At 28.5% G+C, this 23,911-nt stretch overlaps 2 protein-coding genes across 5 annotated transcripts in view; one reads left to right on the top strand and one right to left on the bottom strand.

Moving 5' to 3' along the window:
* Positions 1–2,258: 2,258 nt before the first annotated feature.
* Positions 2,259–23,911, bottom strand: part of LOC107446433 (glycine receptor subunit alpha-2) — a 35,925-nt gene continuing 14,272 nt past the window's right edge. Inside the window, exons 1-8 of one of the 2 annotated variants that reach the window (XM_043041390.3) lie at positions 23,571–23,797; positions 19,160–19,371; positions 12,098–12,165; positions 8,180–8,409; positions 6,185–6,267; positions 5,979–6,113; positions 3,785–4,140; positions 2,259–2,535 (exon numbers count right to left, since the gene is read on the bottom strand). In XM_043041390.3, the coding sequence (XP_042897324.1) occupies positions 2,341–2,535; positions 3,785–4,140; positions 5,979–6,113; positions 6,185–6,267; positions 8,180–8,409; positions 12,098–12,165; positions 19,160–19,371; positions 23,571–23,611 (1,320 nt within the window). In that variant the 5' untranslated portion in view covers positions 23,612–23,797 and the 3' untranslated portion in view covers positions 2,259–2,340. Of the gene's footprint in view, positions 2,536–3,784; positions 4,141–5,978; positions 6,114–6,184; positions 6,268–8,179; positions 8,410–12,097; positions 12,166–19,159; positions 19,372–23,570; positions 23,798–23,911 lie in introns of those variants that run through there. The other variant, XM_016061075.3, reaches the window with a different exon arrangement.
* LOC107446434 (uncharacterized) overlaps positions 14,240–23,911 on the top strand; it is a 62,401-nt gene continuing 52,729 nt past the window's right edge. The window contains exon 1 of one of the 3 annotated variants that reach the window (XM_071187793.2): positions 14,240–14,388. In XM_071187793.2, the coding sequence (XP_071043894.2) occupies positions 14,386–14,388 (3 nt within the window). In that variant the 5' untranslated portion in view covers positions 14,240–14,385. Of the gene's footprint in view, positions 14,389–18,521; positions 18,652–23,911 lie in introns of those variants that run through there. The other 2 variants (XM_087154960.1, XM_087154961.1) reach the window with 2 other exon arrangements.

Here is a 23,911-nt window from a genome sequence, read left to right as displayed (position 1 = left end):
CATAATAAAATTCGCAAGACATTTGGAAATAAAATTCGCAAAACGTTTAGAAATTTCTACAAGTAAGGAAAATTACTTATTTTACCAGTAAGGAGAGGCTAAATTTTGGCTGCTTTCTTTCGAATGAACCGCCATTCCTTAAACCAATCAATGACCAGTTTTTTTCGAGGAGCTACGGGGTTGCTTTTTTTTTCTCTTCGCATAATTAGGTAAATAAACGCCTTCATTGTAGGTGGCAGCACAATAACTCAGTTAGCTTAGATTTAAAGTTCAAATTTCGTGATGTCTTTGTACCATTTTTCTCGGTCCAATTTAAAAATAATTCTGTTCTTTTTTCTTTTAAATGAAAGATAAGAATTTAACCTTAATTTTCCCATCTTAAAAACTCGATGAGAGAAAAACTACAATGGATAAAAACTGTTGGAAGTTGGAATGAGTTTTTTGAATTTAAAAAATAGTAAAAAATTTTTTAAATTTAATTCCAGACCGGATAATAAAGATATTTTTATTTCTTTCGTTTCCAAAAAACAGAACGTTATTATCTTGAAAATTGACGATTTTATGCAGTACTGAACTGTCCATAGATTAACATGGGGGTTGCTTTTCTCCCGATCGAGCGAGCGAACGGCCTTAATGCAATGCAAAAACAAGCACTATGCATGCAATTGTATTGCATTATACATAAAAATGCTTATAAATGAAATTTTTTGAAGCATTTATAGAAACAGTTTGTTACGTAAGACTTCATTCTGGAGAAATATGATAATGGCAATCTTTGTGATTTATTCAATTTCATATAATTCTGTTAAAAATTTAATTGCATCAATCACTGTGATATATGTTCTATTAAAAAGGTTTTGAATGAAATGGTGACATATTGAATGAAAAATATCTGAATTCTAGGTTTATTATTTCCTCAACTCTTTGCTTACAGTGTTTAAAATGGTGAAGTGTGTCATTCTGGTCCACTTATTGTACATGCTCTAATCAAAATGTTAAGCAAAAACTAAACATAATCTACATGTCATAGAAATTTCAATAGTAATATGAGTGTTCTTAATTTTTGTATTTTTTTTATATTACCTGGGATAGCTGGCCCAAAAAGTGAATTTTGTGATTTTTTACTCCTGGTTTTGAAATTTTTAACTTAACCTCAAAGATAAAAAGAACTACTTCAAGCATCGCAATAAATATAATTTGTGTTGAATAATAAGCTTCTACTTAGCGTCTTGTTCCTACAAATTAATATCTTCCTTTTTTCTCTTATTTTTATAGATAAAGTATTAAACTAAAATATTCCGACTAATTTAAATGGTTTCAAATCTTTTCTTTTTTAAAGTTTCAGTTAATGTTATAAATTATAGGCTAAGAGCATTTTGAAAAAAAAAAAATTGTACTAATATTTGTCTTTAATAAGTTTTCTTTTTTTTTTAATGAAATTTTCTTATAAATTGCTTAGCCTCTACTAATGTCAAAATAATAACTGGATGACTCATTTTTTAAAGAAACAATGCTATCTTAATCTTATTTTTAATTGTATTTTATGTTTTGTAATCTTAAGAAATTTTGTATTTTTTACAATAGCATATTGTCACTTAAATTAATTGAAATCTGATAGAAAGCTGTGCTGATGTTTTAGTTTTTATGAATAATTTCATGTTAAAAATATAATTACCAAAATAATTGAACTGAATAATAAAAATAATTCATTTGTTTTCAAGATCTGCACTGATCAGATCTGAGTAGACCGTACTGGGTGCTGAATAATTTCCGCCAGGTTACAAAAAAAATTTGACTCAGTACTTAGTACATCTTTGATTTGAGGGCCATGCCAAAAGACTTAAATGTGTAAGTGCAAAACTTTAAGGCTGATATATGAGAGTATTTGAAATTCTTAAAAATTGAATGCTCTTAAGAAAATATTAGTTAATTATCTTCCAGGTAGGATTATTGTTATTTCTATAAAAGCTTTCCTTATCCAAATTAATTTAGATATGCCCCAAGATTTGTAAACTTTATTTTCAATGAAGATAAGAGCCCCTAATATGGTCAAAGGTGAAGAATTACCCAGTTCAAATGGTTGCAATTTTACACAAATTTTGTAAGGGGAAAGAAAGAAACTCAAGTGTTTTCTATTTAATATGATTTTTAATTTTGTATATTATTTAGACTTAAATGTAGGTGAGAATGGAATTTAAATGTATAATGTTAATGATGAACAACTTATTATATTTAAATGCAAATTATTACTCGGTCAATGGTTACTAAGAAATTCTTTATTTTTCAAAACAGTTATAAATGACAAAAAATAAATTACGTATTTCATTATAAAATATTGTCTTATAACAATATTTCACGTTGTTTAGCTCTTTGTGTAAGATAATAGATCCAGTAAAACAAGTTAAAAATGAGAAACACAGCTGGAAATATCATTCTACTAAGACGATCAATAGTATGAGATCTTCTCCTTTGAATAGTTCTGATCACATCTGGAGGAGCTTCAATTTCATTTTTCTTTGCATCCTTTTTCTCTTTCTAAAATAGTTAAGCCATTTTTAAATTTTCATGATATAAATATTTAAAAATAAGTATGAACATATGGTCACAAGTTAATATTTAAGGAGATAAAAGTTATTGATATTTGTCCATTCAATCATACAAAACATCAAAATCTGTATGATTTCAGGATGAAACAGAGAAAATTTGAAAGATGACTAATAGAAACACTTCTGTGTTTTAACTGGCTATCAAGCAGCTTTTGTTGCTTTTTTTTACAACCACCTTTCTTAATAACGAATTTTCATATTTAAAGTGATTCATTTTTTTTCCTCCTTTTACTTAAATGTTAAATATACTACTCCAAATGTTTGAATATAAAAATATATAATTTTGGATATGATACTAAAAGTCTATATTAAGGACGGTTGTAATGAAGCGTCTTTTATTAATGCATAACTGCTTACCTGGAAGTCCTATCTTCCCAGAATATTAAGAGCTGTGGCCAAATAACAATTTAAGGTAAACTTGATTTATTTTAATTTTGCCCACCCTTTAAAACTTCTATGCACAATTTATACATTTTACAAGAAAAATAAAAATTAAGTTTGCATGTTGTAATGCTGAACTAAATCATTCTGAACTAAATTTATTATATCAATTATAAAATATTAATTCATAAAATTTACTACCATTGTTAAGTATTCAAATAAAAATCTCAATGCATTGTGATGAAAACAGTATGTCATCTTCTTAAAACTCTGGGTTTAAATATTTAGAGCCATAAAGCTTTTATATAATTTTAAATGTATTATGTGTTGTAATATAAAATCATAATTTGTGAAGAAAAAACCTTATTAGTCAACGAATCTTTGAAAATGTTAACAAAATGCTTAGTTATTTACTAACACTTTGAATTTTGTTGACTTTCAAATTATTTTTTTTTTTGTTTTTGCCTATTTTGCTAAATATTAACCAAATTTATAAAAACATAGTATATAATTGTTTTAGTTCAATCAAAATGAACTCGTAGTTTAGCATTTAGCATACATTCATATGAATAGACCCGAACCTCTAATTTTAAATGAATGATGCTCTCAAAAAACAAGAATTTTATCTTCAAGTTATAGTTTTTTCTTTTGCATTTAAAAAAGCAATGCTCAATTTTTTTCATTCTAAATATTAATTTAGTTCCAAACTGAGACATATGTTATAAACTAAGTACATCATGTTTACTCTTATTAAATATATTTTTAATTGCATTGTCTTGTAAAAATATGATGCTTACGTTAAAAATAATACAAGAATTTTCTTTATGATAAACTTTCATCCTGTTTAAATAACTGGACGCTGCAAATTCCAACAAAGATGTGAAAACCATGACCGAACAAGCACCAATCCATATATCAATCGCTTTGGCATATGAAACTGGTGGTAATTGAGACCGAATTCCAGAGGCGACTGTCACTAAGCTGAGAAGTGTTGTGACTCCTAAAGCAACTCTTGCAGGGGCAGCTTCAACTGGAACCCAGAATGATACCCAAGATACCATAACTAGCAGAAATGTTGGCAAATATGTCTGTATCAAGTGATAACCATTCTGTCTTACGAAAACAAAACTCACATTTAAAAAGCTGAAAACACCTGAAAGAAAGTTTCATATTATTTTCTGAGTTTGTCTCTAACTGAATTTGCAGCACAAAAATATTTCTTTAAAATTTAGTGAGTGGATAATATAGCAGAGTGCCGAGCCTTTTTAAAAGGATTATTTAACGAAACAAAAATACTTGATTGAGAAAATATGTGAGCAAAATTTTACTAAAATTCGTACAATCTAATAAAACTAATATTGTACCATTATTCGGCGTTACTTAGGCCATTATTCGAAAAAGGCCAAAAAAAAAAAAAAAAAACATGAGGGCTTTGCCTAAAATTATTCTGAAGTATGGACAGCTTAAACGAGTAATAAGAAATCAATATTTGACTTTAGTTACCTGCTGATGGTGTCATGAAATAAATATATATATGCTGTTCAAATAATTTATTAATCAAAGTGTTAAAATCTTTTTTTTTTTTAATTTCATAATGTTTAAATGCTGAGTAAAAGTAAAAATCTAACATGCAAAAACCGAATGTGATGCATATCTTTTTATTTTATGTGATTACATAGTTTTTTAGAAGATTAAAACCATTTCGACTATTAAGAGTTTTTTTTTTCTGAAAAAAAAAGAAGAGTATTATGGATTCTTACTGCTCGTTTAAGATTATATTTAAATTATATATTTGAGATTATATTTAAAAATATTTATAGGAAGTTCTTAATAAGAGAGTGGAGATTATAGTTGTAAAATGTATGAATTGATGAAATTATCGTTTACACAGGTTAAGTCTTAAACACACACAGTGTTAAAATATGTGATCCAAACTTTCCTTAAAACATGCAAGTGATGGCGTAAAAGTTAGCAATTTTCCAAGCAAAAGGGCTAAAGTTGACTCAGTGGCCTAAATAACTCGAAATGACAGTACTAATAATGAAATGTTTAAAAAAAACGCTTCGTTATAAAATGAAAAGTTTAGTAAAAATGGAAAAGTTATTTTTGTAACATAAGGTTGAAAAAATGGGATTGGTAAAAAGTAGTCATATCCACTCATATAAAGACACGCAACATGACTTCTGTAATATTTGTGGAACAAAAAATTATAAACAGATACTAAAATAATCATAGGCTTTGGGCGGACCAACTCAAATCGGATGCTTTTAATTTTATAGCCTAAATTGATAAAGTTAATTTATTAAAAGAGTTACTGTTAATTTATAACCTAGATCAAGACTGCGTTGAATGGGATTAAAAGTTAAAACATACATAAGTATTAGCAGTACTTTATTTACATTGCGTAATGGGCTATTGGCGACAGTCAGGAAACAGCCCTGAGGATGATTCGAAGACCTGCCATCGCAATTTTCCTCCATTTCAGAGGTGATGGCTTCCCTGCCTTGGTAACCCAACGTAATAGCAAATATGAAATTCTTTGGAAAAGTTTAGAATGTTCCCCGATTTACTAAACCTCCTGAGATCAAGCTTTAAATAATTGTTGAAAATGCTATTTTTACTTATTATGTAGCTTTGAAGAAAGTAAATTCTCAAAAACATTTAGTAAAATTTAGATTAAAGTTTCATAACAGCTTTCAATCGTTGCATAAAAAAATAATAAAATTTTGATTTTTATCAATTTTTGCTCGTTGTAGGTAATTTCTCCACATTTCAGTCGTGAAACAAAATCTGCTAGACTCGATAAGATATTCCATAAAACTGTTTAAACTTAAATCAAAGTTTTGATCCTTTCCTTTCATTGTAATTAAAAACTACTGGGTAAATCCAATTATCTTTTTACTCAGAGATTTGTAGAGGCATAAAAATGATCTTAAATTATGCCAAATGTTGTCCAATATTAGAAAGAGAGTTCGAGAAAGACTGCAATACCTGTGTCGATATCTCTTTCGAATTCCATAGGCAATTGAGGAAATGTACGAAATTCTGGCACTACGATTTCTTTTTCGAGAGTGATTGGAGTTTCTTCCATCCATTTCACTAATACTTGATCTTTTGTCTGAGCATCTGGAAATGAATAATTAAATAATAAAATGTTACCATCATACAAATTTGTATATTAACATAAAATGTCTTACAGGATCCGAGTATCACCCAACATCTCTGAGTATCCAATGGATAAAGACGGAAGGACATGTGGCAAGATAAACGAAGGGTTAATCTGCAAAAGATTATTTTACACGTTAACAGTGAACCATTTACCAGATAGAATTTTTTCATGCTTTCCACATTATTTTTTATGTATTATTTATTGCATTAGTAAACGTATATAATGTTTAGCTAATTTTTTATATGATGCAGTATGATAGTTAGCGAAAATCTGTTATCATTCACAGGGCCTGATTATCGCCTAGGCGCTATAGGCATGGACCTAGGGCCCACAATATCTGAGGGGCCTCAAAAAGTTGTAAAAAGTCTAATAAAAGGTGGGATAGCTTTGTGTTGGTTTAAGTACTAAATAAAAAATAATTCAGCTAATCAATGACTTTTAGCAAAAATCACTGATTTCTATTGTTTGTGGTCACCAACTATTTTTATTTTGATAAAACATTGTTTTGTTGTTTTATATTTTGCTTTAATTTATAGACACATAAACTTTATCTTAGAAAAATAATCTTCAATTGTCTGCTTTCAAAATTTCTTAGAATGTTTATCTTGAATCATACAGTTCAATAGATTCTTTTCTATTGTTAGGACTAATTACTCAAAATACTACGTAAACTTCTGTAATTCAATTTCAAAATATTTATAGGGGGTCCGGAGAATTTGGTGAGCCTAGGGCCAGAATTTGTCTTGATCGGTCCCTGATCATTCATTTAATTACTTTTTTTAAAATTTCAGAAATTTTTAGTCCAACAACCATAAGAAGACGATTAAAAGTCAGGGATACGGATTTAAGGAAGTTAACCGCTGGATGGGAAGCAAATCGTGATTCTTCAGCACAATTTACTTACGCGAGTCGAGGGTCTTCTTACGGCTGATGGACAATATATCTAAAATTTAAAAAAAAAATTATAAATTTATCCGATTTACTACTTAAGGATTACTTACTGCACCCATCTTTTTATTGAAAGGTTTGTCACGAATGAGTTTCGAGATATAACATGAAAAAATTGAATGGTGGAAAATTTTTTGAATCATTTTGTGGCAAAGTAAATGACGAACTATTTAAAACAAATGAGAGATAATGTAGTTCATTGGACAAATTTTTTTGAAAATTTTTTTTGTACAGAATGTAACTACTCAAATAAGTTGGAAAATTTATGAAACATACATTAAACTGTTGTCCATTAATTTTTTATGTGATCGTAAAAAAATTAATTTTTGTTTAAAAATTTAAAATGGTCTACAGCACAGCAGATAAAAAACATTGATAAGGATAAGGCATCAACGAAGTATAAATGAATGCAGAATTTTTCCACCAAGAGAAGCGAATGTTGGCACTGGTCTAAGGTACAACACTTAGTCCCTATAATTTAATTTCTCCTGATATGCCAAACAAACTGGACCTTTTTGTGTTGTTGTTGTTGTTGTTAATTTACGTCGCACTAGAGCTGCACAATGGGCTATTGGCGACGGTCTGGGAAACATCCCGGAGGATGATCCGAAGACATGCCATCACAATTTTGATCCTCTGCGGAGGGGAGACCTTTTTGTGACTCTTTCACATTAATTTAAATACAAATTTTTTGGTTTTGTATTTATGTGTTCTAGCCTGTCACCTACATTCAAGCACAATATTGAGTGTGTCTCGATAATAAGATAATTAATGATCATATATGTCAGGAGTCTAAATAACCGTCTTTATTTATTTTTTGAGCCCTTGTAAAAAATAAAGCTAAAAATCTGTGATTTAATATTCAATTAGGCCAAAAAATGAATATTTAACTCAGGAAAAACCCTTTTAAATTTTGATCAATTCATATTTTGATCAATTATTATCATTACCGAGGTCGGATAAAACTAAGGATCAGAAACTAGTTTATTTGAGCTGACTGCGTTTAAGATTCCTTTTCAAATAAACTAGTTTTAGATGATAAAATTATTATAGTCAGGGTGGTAATGAGACTCACCTCATACTAAAAAGAATTTTTCCATCAGGTGCGAGCTTAATCAGCTTATTTGGAACTGTCATTGAATGAAAGTTCCCAGATTTTAGATTTCGAAAAAATAAATCAGGTTTCCAAATTTTATCAATGATATCTTGTCCATTAAGAGTCATGGTTTCATTCATACCATAGATAGAAGTTTTTAATCTAGGATCAATCCATGATTGCCTCAGATAAATATCCATACCAAAATCCTGAAAAACGTAATTATGCAAATTATTGATACATTTTGTGAAAATATGCATACAAAATCATTTGGGCACAATTAAATGCTAATGCAAAATATCAAATTTCAAAATGTCATGCCAGATTGAAAAATATTTTGCTAATGAAGCAAAATTAAGTCTTGAAATGGATTGAAAGTGCGTGATTATCTGTCTTTTCTTACATATACAATTTTGTAAATTTAACGAAAAACTTTATAGAAATAGTTCAGGTTTAACTGATAACGGAGATGTTACAATTCTAAAAGAAATAGAAAAATTATCAAAACCTGAAATTTAACTTGAAAGAAAGGGGGAAAATTTATCTTTGAAATCATCAAATAATAATAATTTAAGATATCAGGTATATTAAAGAATATGCCTAAAAAATACACACTTTTAGTTAGTAATTTTAAACAAAGGGGAGAAGAAGTAACTAAAATGTTGAGAAAAAAATTGACATTTATAAATGATGGCAAATTATTCTTTTTCAAAACATAAATGAATAGCAATAATCATTTTGTGGGGAAAAACTGAAACCATACGAACTGCTTTCTTTGAAGAAAAACCACATAATATCTATACAAAAAGGACAAGATAAAACGTTTCAAGGTAAAAGTTCAAGGAAGTAACAAGTTTATGATGGAAAATACTTCATTATTTTATTGTTAATAAATTTATTTATTGTTGCAAGTTAATGAGTAACCAGACAGAAAACTTGATTTTTAAAGGGAACTAGCAAAAGTACTTCTCATTAGAGCACTTCAGGCAAGAGTTTCTCTTCCAAACCCGTGTGTAAAATTTACGATTTTTTTTTTATTTTTAAAATTTTGGATAAGCACATTACTTAATTTAGAATCGAATAATTTTTTTAAAAAATTTTATACTATTTAAACACTTTCAAAGTTAAACATTTTAGATTATTTGTCAAGTTCGTGCATTTTTGAGCTATAATGTAATTCTTGAGAGGATACATAGGGTCGAAATGTTGTTTCTGCGGTCAAAACCATGAAAAAACATTTATTTAAAATAGATTTCATAGTTTTATACTATCAACCGTTATGTACATGTTAAGTTTCACACCTTTACTCTTAGTTAAAAAGTTTAGTTGACATACCTAAATTTGTTTAAAATATACGTCTTTACTATTACTAGTATGCTTAGATGCACATTTCGGCGATAGATTAATTAATTTTATCTTAATGACTTCTTTTAATCAGGTGTTTTCTCAGACAAGGCAAAAAAAAGATTTTTTTTTCAGGGATAAGTTAGATAAGAAACAAAGAAATTTTGACAAACTTTATTACTAAATTATTCAGTTATCGTAAATTAAAGTTTGGATCACTTTTTTTCCTTCTTGTAAAGTATATATCCGAATATTTTACAAAATATATCTACAGAACTTATTTTAAAAGTGGTAAGTAAAACTCAATTCGAAATATAAGGAAAAAAAAATGTTTTCTGTGTCACAAAGTCAACACCTTCTGTGAGGTTGACATAAGGACGCCTAATTTTTTACCTTAAAAATGGAATAAAACAATATACAAGCACATAGTAAATCTTCTAAGTATTGACTAGACACAAAAATTGCTTGAAATGTCTTTAAAAAATTTTAATTTCTAATTTTTATAAAAATTTTTGGGGAAGAAATAAAAAACAAACAAATTTGAAATAAAAATATTATTTTCTTACAGTTATGAGTAATTATAGTTAAGAGTATAGGGCAATTCCACGGAAGTGTCAACTTATAAGTGAAATTTTTAATTTTAATTTCAAAAATAGCCAAAGTCTACATATTGCCGTTTCATTTTTGATAATTTTAAATTTTTTGAATCTGGGAGCATTCTAAAGTAATCACATGGCTGACAAGTGAATTGTTCACATTTGTGCTCAAATTGTTTTCTTGAAAAATACTTATAAAATAAAAGAAATGTATCTTTCTTTCGCAATATTTTGATAAAAATATGCATATAGTACAAAATTTAAGCATTTAAAACATTATCATTTTAAGTTTAATATATAAAATAAAAGTAACTTCTTTTACGTCATTCCGTCACATGTCTTAATAATGCATAAATTTCCTGAGAACGAAGATAAAATGTGACATTGGCAAGTTAGATATAAAACCTCTTCAGAGACAACCTAATTTTCAAACTGTTGAAATTTTTACTAATTCTTACATAAATAATAATCCTGTTTATCTGTTACATTCTGTTTATCATTTACATATTAATAAAACATTTTTTAAATGAAGACTTTCTTCTACTAAACTTTTTGTCATTCCGTCACAGCAAATAGATGTCAATAACTGCTAGCCAACCTGAGGTTAATTTTCCAAATTCACATTTTACATTGCTTACACATTATACTAAAAGTATAAAATAGTTCAGAAAAATAATAGCTGCAAAATTCGCAGAAACTACCAGTTCTAAGAGGCATGCCAAAATGTCATTCCGTCGCGCAAATAAAAAGTTCGTAAAATTAAAAGTAAAAAAGATAGAAAATCCTGTTTTTTTAGTTTATGAAGCGCATTATGCCAATAATAATGATATGCATGAGAAAAAAAATGTTTATTTGAAATTAGATACATAGAAACTTCAATTAATTGTTATTTTGCAAGTCAAAATGTCATTCCGTCACATATGGAATTGCCCTATATTGAATTATTATTAAAACTATTACTGTTATTGCTATTGTCATTATTAATTTCATTTTTATAAATCCTGTTATTATTATGAATTCTAATATTATTATCACTATTATTACTCTTATTATTAACAATTATATTATTATTCAGTATATTTTTATAATTATATTATTATTATTAATTATATTATTTTTACATCATTATTAAAAATACTCTTATTAATTCGATAACAACCATTAGTTCTATTATTATTAATATTATTTATATTGCTATTATTCATAATGAAACTTTACAATCGGCATCGAAGAATTATTATACATTTTGTTTGGAAGTAGAATTTTTATTATAGTGTTATCTCTATTACCCGACACAATCAATATTATAAGAAGGACAATATATTGGTTCGGCGATAATAGTGTTATAATGTATGGGAAATATATGGCCAATAATATAATAATAAGGGCAATATATAGCCTAGAAAGACAATGTATTGGTTCGACGATATCAATATATTGTCTTTCTTTGGCCTTAACAAAAATTATTGTAAGCAATCTCCTAGAATAAAGTTTGCTAAAATAAAAGTTTTCAACAACATTGTGGAACATTATTCTTTGCTTTTAATGTAGCTTTAACGTCCAAACTTAAAAGTTTTCTAGGCATGCAGATTTTTGCTAGAAAGAATTTTTTTTTAAAAAAAGGGCGTAATGAAAGAGATCTATACTAGTTTGTCTCATAAACTTATTTATTCTTCAAATTTTGCGAAAAGTTTAAAAAAATAAGTAATAAATAAATAAAAATATTTATTAAGAATATGCTTCAAAATTACATAAAAGAACTAATTTACATTATATTTGAAAATTTGTTTTACTGTTTGAAAGTGAAAAATTTTAAGTTCAATAAAAATAATCTGATGAACAAGAACAACTTTATGAAATTGAAAGTCGTATTTTTCTTAAGTTTATTAAGTTAATGTACTAAAAGTGAATATTTTAAAAATTATAACTCAAACAGGAGTAAAGTTGAATATGTTACCTGGTTTGCTGCACTAATTGATCCCAAGCTATTGATGTAGATGTTAACAGAAACAAGTGTAGGTTGATCTGAAAGAAATTTTGTTATTTATTTCAAGTATTTTATAATCCACTATAAAACTAATACTGTTTTCAGATAAAAAAAAAACTCATACTATTTACTCCAGATAACAACAAATAAAACTGAATACCGTAAAATTGATAGGGTATTGGCAGAGGATCCAGAAATAGTAAAACGTTTTCTAGTTTATTTTTCTCAAAAAACTCTAAAAGTAATACATTGAAATGCTCAAAATATCATTAGACTGAGCTAGATCAGTTGATCTTCAGCAGTCCATTTACTAGTTGCTATTGACCATCAAGCTTTCTGGTTGCTAGCGACAACCATCTGATCACATGAATAAAGGTCATGTACCTTTAACACTGGATTGCCTAAGGAAGTCATTTTGACTGTATTTTAATTTCAAATAGATAAACAATGGTGTATATAATGACGCAATTTCTTAGAATTTTGTGACTTTTTGTACAATATATAATTTTTTTATTGTTAATATTTACTAATAACTTGTTATATAACTGCAAATAATATAAAAAATATTAAAAATTTATTTTTAACAAATTTCTTTATTCTTTCACAATCCAGTCAATTTTACTGCTTTTGGGCAATATAGTAAGTTTCAGTCTTTCTAGTGTTAAGTGGTGCTTCATTCTTTATCTTTAATAAACCGTTACAGCATTACGAACGTAGTATGTCCGTTCATATAATCTAGTGCAAAAGCGCTGCTACTCTCTACCCTTAAACTAGATTGAAAGCGTTACGAACGAAAACGATTCACTGTTAGTTAGTTTTCTAAAGGAAGATGCAGCAAGGAATCAGTTAAGCATTAAAACAGAATCATTGGAAACCAGAAAACGTTTACAATTGATGTACTACTGAGGGTCAATTGAGCTAGTTCAGCTTAATAAGTTGGGACAGCTCTTTTTGTTTCCAAATGTTTTTTTTAAAGGCAATATATTTCTTATTATCGATAATATATCATGGACTGTTCTCTGGTTCAAAGACATATACACTCATGTACAAAAATTAAGGAATAAAAACAATTTTACAGAGATGAAGTTTGTTTAAGTTAGATTGCATTGCATTAGTAAAATATTATGACGTAGTATATAAGGGAATTTAGGAGTATGTGGTTAAGGCTTCAACAATATAAGGCTTTGCAACTAATCCTGGACTAAAACAAACATGTAGCAAAAAAAAAAAAGATGTCACCCTCAATAACGTTTGAGGGGCATTGAAGAACAATTTTTATTGTCCCAAAGGTCGAGTTGTAGTTGTAGTTAATTTACGTCGCACTAGAAAGGTCGAATTCAAATTTTTTAGTTACATACTGCTGCCGATAATTAGAGTTATAAAATCAGACACGAAAGCGTACTGCTTTTATTTATAAACATACCTTTTTTCTAATCGATTCAGACTTTTAACACTCAAGGTAAAGGTAGCCGCAATCTAGAAAATATGGTCTCAATAAGTTTAGTCAGATTTGTCAAAATTTAGACTACTTAATGTTAATTTTACTTTTTCTACATTTCGCCATATAACTGCTATCGCATCAAAAATATTTATCACTTACCAAAAAAGTTTTGCACATAGTCACAAAACTTGCTTGTCGGAAGATGAATCTACGCAATATGTAATATTTTTATTGTTTAATTTATAAATAATCAAAAATGGAAAAATTTACAATTATCAAAAATTTTTATATTCTCTATAACTATGTAACTTGAAACATATTTCCTTGCTCTAAAATTAACAAAAAAAAAAAAAAAAAAAAGAAAAGCCATAGTATTTTAAATTTTTATTTCTTTTTAAACTACTTGTGCAACTTCGTTCAAATTTTGAACTGAGCCGTTTAAAATTATGTGAATAAGGACTACGCAAAATATTTTGTCTCAAACTAAAATAATAAATTTGCAATAATTATCTTTACTTAAAGGAATTTTTTAATCTGGTGCAAAAAATTTTTGATCAGTGTTTACAGTTTAAAAAGAATGACGAAATACTCAAAAAAGAAATATCAAATTTTGTCTATTAGGATAATTTTGTCTAGATGGCGCCAAGCCATTTCCGAATTCGTCAAAAAGACAGTAGGAATTTTTCTTTCTAATAACATGCTTGATATTCACACCTTCTTGTCATTTTTAATTTAGCTATTCATTTGTGAATTTCAGTTTTCTCTTAAATTAAAATTTCTATGAATTATGAACGTTATTTAAAACATATAGAAATGAATGGTAAGTTGTGCATGTTTTGTTAATTGTAACCGTAAAGATGTTTCAGTTAAACGTTTACTTTTAATGAGTAGTTATTTTAGAGATCTTGGCATTATTCCCTAATGAGACAGATGAAGTCCTTTGATTTAACTTCTTACGACGCGTGGAATTAACTGCTTTCAAAAATTTGTGACGACGCTATTTGTTAGACCTGAAAACTAATTTGTTACAGGTAACTTAGTAAGCTTGGCTAACTTAAACTAAATTTAGCATACATGTTCTTAAAAATAAGAATATTTCTTCCAAAAAAGAGTTACTTGGCAAAAAATATTGTGTGAAAATTTAAAAATAAATAAATAAAAGCATTGCAAATTTTCAAGTAATTAGAGTTTCAAGAAGTAATTTTATATTATGCATTAACTGCAAAATTAACAAGAAAAATAATCCAGAATTTGTTTTATTTTATAAACTTCGTTGAATAGCCGACCCAATTTTTGGGTTCACGACTACTAATGTTCAACTCCGTAGCTTTGCAAATTTGAACACAATCCAGAAGACAAGGAAACTCCTGGACCAAATATTGGGGGTAAATTTGCCTTCGTGAAGGACTTTTTGATAAAACTAACTAGCATTTGCGTTACATGGAGAGGAAAACCTTTAGACCTTCCACAGTTCACCTGACGTCAAGATGACTCTAACCCATGATCCGTCTACCACTGAGGATGTTTTACGTCAGAACTGTGGTCGGTGCGATCCGGTTGCGGAATTCGTATCGACAAGCCATCGCTGGGATTCGAACCCGGGCGACCTTATTGGAAGTTGAAAGCTCTATCTCCTGAATTTATTTGCCAATAGAATTAATTGATCAACCATCTTATGAAAAGGGCCTTAAAAGATTTTAGCAATTAATAAAGTATTTTTCTGAAGAGCGCTTGAAAAATAAATTTCCATGCGCAAAGTTTATTTAAACTTTGTTTAAACGAGTTTAATTAAGCTCGATATGCTATATCATACCACATTTCTTACTATTATCAGATACTTAAATTTATATTTCATTGAGATCAATAAATCAATTGGAATTTGTTACAAATCTCCTTGCATAATCTTCAAGTAAAAGAAATTAAAAAAAAAAAAAAAAAAAAAAAAAACCCTGTTAGACACGCTAAAGAAACGTCTAAATCTTTCAAACGTCATGTAAGGCTTAGAATTTATTCAGAAAGATATGACAAATCAAGTTTTATGCGTCATGTTTGTTCTGCTATTAAACTCGCTTAAAAGCATTTTGTACTCACATTCAATTTAACTACACATCATACCAAGAATTTAGAAAGATGAAAAAATTTTATTACGAATACTATAAAAAGAAGAATTGAGCTTCCAATTAAGTAGCGCAAATCAAAAACTCGTTTATAAAATTCGAAGCATCGGTTTTAACACCTATTCATTATTTTTTAACGTGCAATTCCTAAATGCTCATAAAATTTCTGAATAGTAAAACATAAACATTTTTTACATCCAGTTATAGTACAGTACCTTTAAGATGTAGACATTCTTTAGAAAATTTGAATTCTTTTTAATTAAAAAACATTTCGCACTTTTTTTTTTTTGATCAAGATATTTTAAATTATAATACGGCCGTGGTATCCCAGTGGTTAAAGAATCGGCCCCCGGTCCTGAGATCGATCCTTGACTCCACCAAGACCCACCGAGTACATGTAATAAAAGTATTTGTGAAATCTGTTAAATTGAATGTCCTGTGGTCGGTAGCTGAGTAGTGCCATGAGCACAAGGATCAGTTGAAAATTTCCTTCTTTAGATTTATGTCTAAACTGAGGCAGTGGCAGCAGGAATGAGTATGACTGCCATCTATCCATTGGGTTCTGAGTTAAGACGTAGTTTTGCCCTTGGGGTACTCTTTTGTCAAATGAAAGGCGCGCCTCAGTGACTTAAATCACAAAAGACCAATGGCTGGAAAGCTAGGCCTGTCCAAGTGTCATCAACAACAGCTACAATGCTATTACAAAAGTCCGCTTCAAACTTTATGAATAATATCGCTAAAGTAATGCAAATAGTTTTTCCTATCGTTTTAATCCCTAATATATGGGTTTATCATAATTAGTTTTCACTTTTCTAAATTATTCAGGAATATTCATCACATATTTCCAAAAAAATAACAATAATAATAAGATTTAAATTTTACAAATAAAACACGTAGACCATGGTTTTTGGGTGCTAAAATTTGTTATATATATATATATATATATATATATATATATATATATATAACCTCAATTTTAAGTTGGTCAAAAGTAATATGAAAAACAATTTAAATTTTTTCAAACCCTCTTTTAGAAAATCAACTAAGAGTGTTTCCATTGTTTGTTTGTATTTAAATGTACAGTCTTTGCATGAACTTTTGCCGTAATTTTGTTCAATTCAGAATTTAGTAAAGCCTTTATTAGAATTGATATCTGATTATAAAAGTAAACGTTTCATGGTTGTACGAGACTAGTACATTTAGGAAGAATACCATCACTGAAAAATATAATTCTTTAACTATTATTACCACTTTCTTAATAAATATTATTTAATTGAAACATTAAATTATTGAGATAATTGAAATGTCAAGAAATATCCTATAATTTAGAAAATAAAATTAATAAAATAAAATAATTTGTAGTTAAATTAATTATAGGTAAACAGAAAAAAGTATTAATTAAAAAAAAGTAAGAAAAGAAAAAATGCAACTTCGAGAATTGAACTACTAAAGCCACCCAAATTATTGAACAAGTACGCTACCACTAGGCCAGTGCACAGTTTGCAGAATGAAAACTAAAATAATATGTAAAACGTACGTAAATTCTTAACTGCGTTTTGCTCAAAATTGGCAGGCCAGTGCGTTTTTTTTTTTTTTTTTTTTTTTTAAATAGGGTAAACAACACTAGGATAGACTATTGATATACTAAGTTTTCATACCAAAATAAATTTCCTAAATCACGTGCTAGGTTTGTTAATGGGAAAATATTGCACATTGGGTTTTAGCGGGGTGGTGTAAAATGAAAAAAAAAGTGGAGTAAAACAGGGTTAAGAGGAGAGAAATTTATTCACTGTTATCCAGACACATGTTTTTTTTTTGATGCAATGAATATTTTCCTGAGACAGTAGAACTATATGGAGACAGTAGAACTACACAGTAGACAGTAGTATTTATAAAGATTTTATGGATAAAAACTTAATAGTTCAGAAGTTATAAGTGTTTCAGTCATACAAAGTACAAGTAACAAAATTTTACTTATTGATAAATAATCAAAGCATTTTGTTACACCCGGAAGGGGCATTCGAGAGAAAGAATACAGTGATGGTACGAAATTGTCTCGCAATTACGATATTAAGAGTGACATCTAAGTTTGATAATATTAAATAAACGTAAACAAAAAAAATAGCATTCAATTAAATAGTTATCATAAGTATATATGTACACATTTACATATGAAAACAGCAAAAATTATCATAAGTAAATAAGTACAAGTCAAAAATAGTAGTTATTATGCATTTCCTGAACAATCAGTTCTATTGTCAAATTTTATTCGATTCAACATAAAAAATACTTAAGAAACAATCCTTCATTGATTCTGGCAGAATGTCAGGTGCGCAAATAGGTACGAGCATAAAATTGTATTCTTTATACATAAAACAGTCATAATTTTTGAATTACCACTATCTGGTAAAGGTATTTGAACTCCCATCTAATGTGTCGAGTTGTTTTCCATGGTTTTAATTTGGTTAGTATGAGTTAGTTGGGAGTATGAACTTTAAGATGTATGTAGATACTCAAGTGAATACTTCTCTCCCAACTCTCTGATAATATCATGTCTCTTCCAGCAGGAATACGAACTCATTGACACATCAAGACTTGCGCAGTCATAGTTTTATGAATTTGGTGTTCTGAATTGACCTTCTCAAAGCATCTATCTAAATCCCATAGAACATCTTTGAGACGAATTAGTACGCAAATTACGTAGACAGCCAATAGAATAGATGAGTTCTTGCAATGAAGGCTCATTGCCAGCACACACTTCAAGTGTGATGAACGCTTGAAAGTCAATTACTATGGCCGTCTATCAAAAACTGGTAGAAAGTCTCCGTGGGCTGTCTGCCATCGATGTACTCGTATAAGAGGAACCAAAATCAGATTAATACCACCATATTAATATTAGTTTTATTCACATAAGTCTCAGAACTGCCCGAGTCCGTACTACTGGGTTATCTGGATACTCTTAGCCAGTACAGTATATCATTTGTTAAAAAATCTTAGAAAGTGCAGTATATTATTTGTTAAATTAGTAGTATGTATTTGTTTGTCTTATTTTACTCCTCTTTACTAACAAAATAGGAAACACTAAGTCGTGTAACTTTTTACCACTTACCACTAGGTGGGTATTTACCAGTTTGTCAAAGGATAGAAATTTTTCATGTCCGAGCTGTGCCATTTTTAAGCTATGTTCAGCATGCTTGTTATATAAAGAAAAAAGACTTTTAACTTGATCGTAATGAAGTTATTATGATTGCTTTTGTACTTTTTTTTATTAGTTACTTATCAAAACTCATAGCTGTTTATTGATGAATGTTTTAAAATGCAATGGATATATCATTGCGCAATATATTTTATTTAAAAAATTTCACAAAATTCTAATAATTTAATTTTTTTATTTTATTTATTTATTATTTTTTTTTTAAAGTGACGAGAAATATAAAAAGCGTTTTGAGCAAAACAAGTAATAACTATACTTACTTGTACCATAGGTTGGCCAAGCTCTTCTGTCGTATTTTTCTAGCAACTTATCTATGAATGCTAAGCGAACATTATGAAATGGTATGACTGTAGTTATTTCTGGAAAAACTGTTTCTGCAACAGTATGATAGTTTGTTGAAATGTTTGAGTAATGAATTTCTGTTCCATCTGCTATGTTACTGCGGAATGTTTCAGGCAATGAATTGTTAAATCTAAAAAAGTAATATATATAGGTTATTGAAAAACGTAATGTCCATATGTTTAATGAAATGTCATTGTTTCACAAAGGAGTTATTTATATAAACCATTTGTAATGTTCTTACCAGAAAAAAAAAGTTTTAAATTAAAATTTTTGTATTTAAGTTTTTACAATGTTTATCAACCCACTTAGATTTAAATAAATCTCAATGAAATGTACTTACATAAAAAAATAAAAAATCTGGATTTTTTATAATCTTCGATCTATTAGTCCGATTTAAAATTTTAAGGTAATTATTGTATATAGTTGATTCAGTTTTTTTTTACCCGGTTTTAAACTTTTAAAAACTTGTTTTTATAATATATGCTAGCTATTGAGCGTTGTTGCCCTCACACAAAGTCACCTTTTTTGAAATTATCATATTCTTTTTTGGATGATGTTTGATATTTAAATATCAAAATACCCTTTTAGCTCAACAGAGTGATGAAACGTTTCCGGTTACTTATACAACTAATGACGCTAATTTGTTTCCCAAAAAAGTAATTACAAGAGAAAATAGTTTTACTTCTGTTATATTTAATAGTCTATCGATACAAGATTAACTTATTATGGTTAATACATACGATTACTATATTTAATTGTATTAATTTCTGTTATATTTAACGGTCTATCGAAATGCGATTAATATATACGACTTCTGTATTTTACAATATTAATTCTGTTATATTTAACCGTCAGTTTATTTAAAAAGTATAAAAATTTCTAACCTATATGAAACTATTAGTTTAGTAAGCATTAAATAAATAAAAAAATTGGTTATATAAATACGGAGAAATGAAAATAAAACGTTATACTTGGTATCATTTCTGGATAACTATTCGAATGATTTTTTCTTAATTTCGTAACTTAGAACGTAAAAAGGTCCATTATTTAAAGGTATAAAAGTAACATTTGATAAAATAATTTTAAATATGATGGATTCAGGTCTGGAGCGATGACTGGCCAAAACATACAGTGAATACCTTCACACTTCCAAAAATCTGCAACTTTCTAAGGTTCAAATAATCGCAAGTTGTTTGAATGAAATCTAGAATAACTGTATCTCTAAAAAAGCAAACACGGGACTCACAGAACATGTTTCTATATGCGAACCAGTGACAAAGCCACTTTTAAAGTCGTAGGTTATCATCCACCTACCGTAAGTGATACATTTTCAGATAATAAACTACCACTTCTCTAATGTTTGTTATCTCGGACAGTTGCCCGTACAATAGTATCCTTCAGGGATACTCTACCCACTCTCCAATAGTCAGCTATTATGAAAGTTTGATTGTTTGAGAATGTATGTTGGGTGCATGACCACCCTTGTCTTTAAAAGAGATTACTAATTTAAGTAAATAGATGTGTCCATGAAATTCTCGATTTCATAAGAGTTCAGTTGGTTCTGAATTCATTTTAAATGACGACAGTAAGTGAACACAAAGACCACACCATGACAAGTATTTTCTGGAATGTGAAGATATTCACTTAAGATCTCCAGATCTGAATAAGAAATATAAAAAATGGGGAATACTTCAGCATACAAGTTATGAGTTTACGTCTTTTATGAGGGTGTTACACCAAATTAGGGTCTTTTTTACGTGTCTTGGCCCCCGACAATTATACTGTTAGCGTGGAAAATCCGTGCCAATAATACATTGCAGTTAGGAAGGGAGACATTTATTACTAATATCCATTCTTTTAATGTTTCAAAGACTATTTTTCACATAAAACTGTGTGCAATTTCACAAAATAAAAATAGAACAACACCCTGAATAACATTTGCTCTAATGATCAGATTTTTACGTACCAAGACGACATTTTAGGGGAGGAGGTGCTAAAATTGATAATCTTAGTTTTACTTTTCATGAATGTTAAACACTAAGATATTTTCAATATTATTATCGTTGAGCAGTGGTGGCTCAGGGTTTAGAGCGTTCGCCTTCCAATGAGATGAACCGAGTTCGAATCCCAGGAATGCCTGGTCGATACGAATTCCGCACCCGGCTCGCACCGACCACAGTGCTGACGTAAAACATCCTCAGTGACAGACGGATCATGGGTTAGAGTCCCCTTGCCGTTAAGCTAACCATGGGAGCTTTTCGCGGTTTTCCTTTCCATGTAGCGCAAATGCTGGTTAGTTTTTATCAAAAAGTCCTCCACGAAGGCAAATTTATCCCAATATTTGATCCAGGAGTTTCCTTGTCTTCTGGATGGGGTTCAAATTTACAAGGCAACTGAGTTGAACATAAGTAGTCGTAAGCTCAAAAAATGGGTCTTCTGTTCAACGATGGTTATGAAATAAAATATTATTATTGTAATAAATTAAAAAAACTCTTTAAACTGATAGTTATTTTTCATCAATAAATCAAATTTGTTACGCAACGAATAGATTGTTTATTAAATTATATTAATAAAATACAGAAAATAAGGAATGAGTAAAAATAAAGAAAAAATTTCATACTTAAATTTTCAATTTTCGTCCATTTTTTTTTATGAAGTAGATTCAGGGCATAATTAATTTGATAATTAATATCCATGTACTAGGACTATATTAATTTACCATAGTTTAATTAGCCGTAATTTGGAAAATATGGTGACTATAGTTTGGTCAGGAGAGCTGTCGAAAGTTAGGACACCTCAATGTTAATTTTTCTTTTTGCATATTTTGCCATATCTCAAGAACTTTTTAAGTGAATTGAAAATTTTCACACAATGATAAATTAAGTTTATCCAAGGATAAATTCACGCCTAAAATAATTTTTAATAATTATTAATATTATTATTATTGATAAATTATGTTAAAGAATTTAATTTTATATGGCAAAGTATAAAACCTGAAATAAATCGGTCGAAATGTTTCTGAGAAATCGAATTATAACAATACGACTTTTTTAAAATTCAATTTCTCAGGAACTATTCGACCGATTTCGTGCAAATTTTGCATTTTGCCATACAAAATTACATTCTTTAGAATGATTTGAAATTTGAATACCTTATTGTTCAAAGTTTTTTTGCTATTATTAATTTAAATAATAAATAATTAATAAAAATTTATTTTTGTATTGAATTATCGTTAAACAAACGAATTTCATAATTATGCGAAAAAATTTTTCAGATAGTTTTTAAAAAGTTCTTGAGTCATGGCGGAATATGTAAAAAAAAAATTAACATTAAGGAGTCCAAACTTTCAATCGCTCTACTGATCAAGGGACTGTTATTTTCCGGATTGCGGCGACCTCTTATATTTTGCAGGTCAGGAATTCAAATCCCTTGAAAAAAGGTATGCTTATTCAGAAGAAGTTCGATTTTATGTATCTTTTTTAAAAATCCGATCATTAGATCAAAAGTTACTTAGGTTGTACTGTTTTGTGTTTTCTTTTCTTCATTTGTTTTCTTTTTTTCATTTGTTTTCTTTTTTTCATTAGTCTTCTTTTTTTCATTTGTTTTCTTTTTCTCGTTTTCTTTTTTGTGCATGAGAGCAAGGCCGTTTAACGTGTTTAGTGAAATTGAGTTATGATTTTAAAATCTTGAATGAGAAAAATGACCGTTACGACTGGCCATGTATCCATTACGGTCAATAAGGTGAATATTCCCCGTCATAGCGACTTTTTTCAGGGGTAAAGAGGGATAACATTCACTGGTTTTTTTACCAGAAGATGCCAAAAATTTGCGCCTAAAAATTAACTCTTCCGTAATATTTTGATCTAAATCATAAAATATTTTTAAGGATATTATTTTTATCACTATTTTCTGCCATTATTAATAATTGAAATTGCCGTAGCAAATTCTATGAATTTGTCTTCATTTAAAAATTTATCCAAAAAAGAGGTTGCTTGTTTGAAGTGTGCAGGAATATTATTCCTTATTGTCTGTCAGTGCGTGGCTTAGTTATTTGAATATAAATTTTTTTTCTTCAAATTATCACGATTTGAATACTTAATAAAATGATAAAATCTAAGGCATTAGTAAAAGTTTTAAAAAAATTATTATAAAGTTGCTTTTTGTAACTGGGTTTTGCAAAAAAAATATTTTTACCGGCCCACCAATTTTGATTTTTCTCGAAGGATCCACAAAATTAATTTTTAACCATTCTTTTCACAATTTATCTAAGCATTTTCTGAAATCTTATTTAAAATTTATATGCCATTAAAAAAATGTAAAAATTTTTACCTGTTTTCTAGATTCAATATATAATTCAAAATCATAATCATCACCACCCTTTGAGGGAATTCTTTTTGGTGGAATCCAAATCTTTTAAAGACTGTACAGTCCTACCACGTGGTATCTATATCGTTGTGGCCCGTGATATCGATATTTCCAAATTCATTTTGAACGTAATATTTTTTTCTTGTAAGAAACAATGCTATCTCAGCATTACTCCTGATTTTTTTTTTCTTTTTTTTTTTTTTTTTTGCTAATTGAATAATCAAACATTGTTCAGATCAACGAAAGAAAGTGATTTAATTTTTTTCTTCTAATGATATTACAGAGAAATATATAATTATATTTCT

The sequence above is a fragment of the Parasteatoda tepidariorum genome, chromosome 11, assembly GCF_982258835.1.
Source record: "Parasteatoda tepidariorum strain Cologne lab strain chromosome 11, Ptep-v5.0, whole genome shotgun sequence".
In the NCBI taxonomy this organism is placed as follows: Eukaryota; Metazoa; Arthropoda; class Arachnida; order Araneae; family Theridiidae; genus Parasteatoda; species Parasteatoda tepidariorum.
The sequence above is the reverse complement of the archived record's forward strand: the minus strand, read 5'-3'. Positions and strand labels throughout refer to the sequence as shown.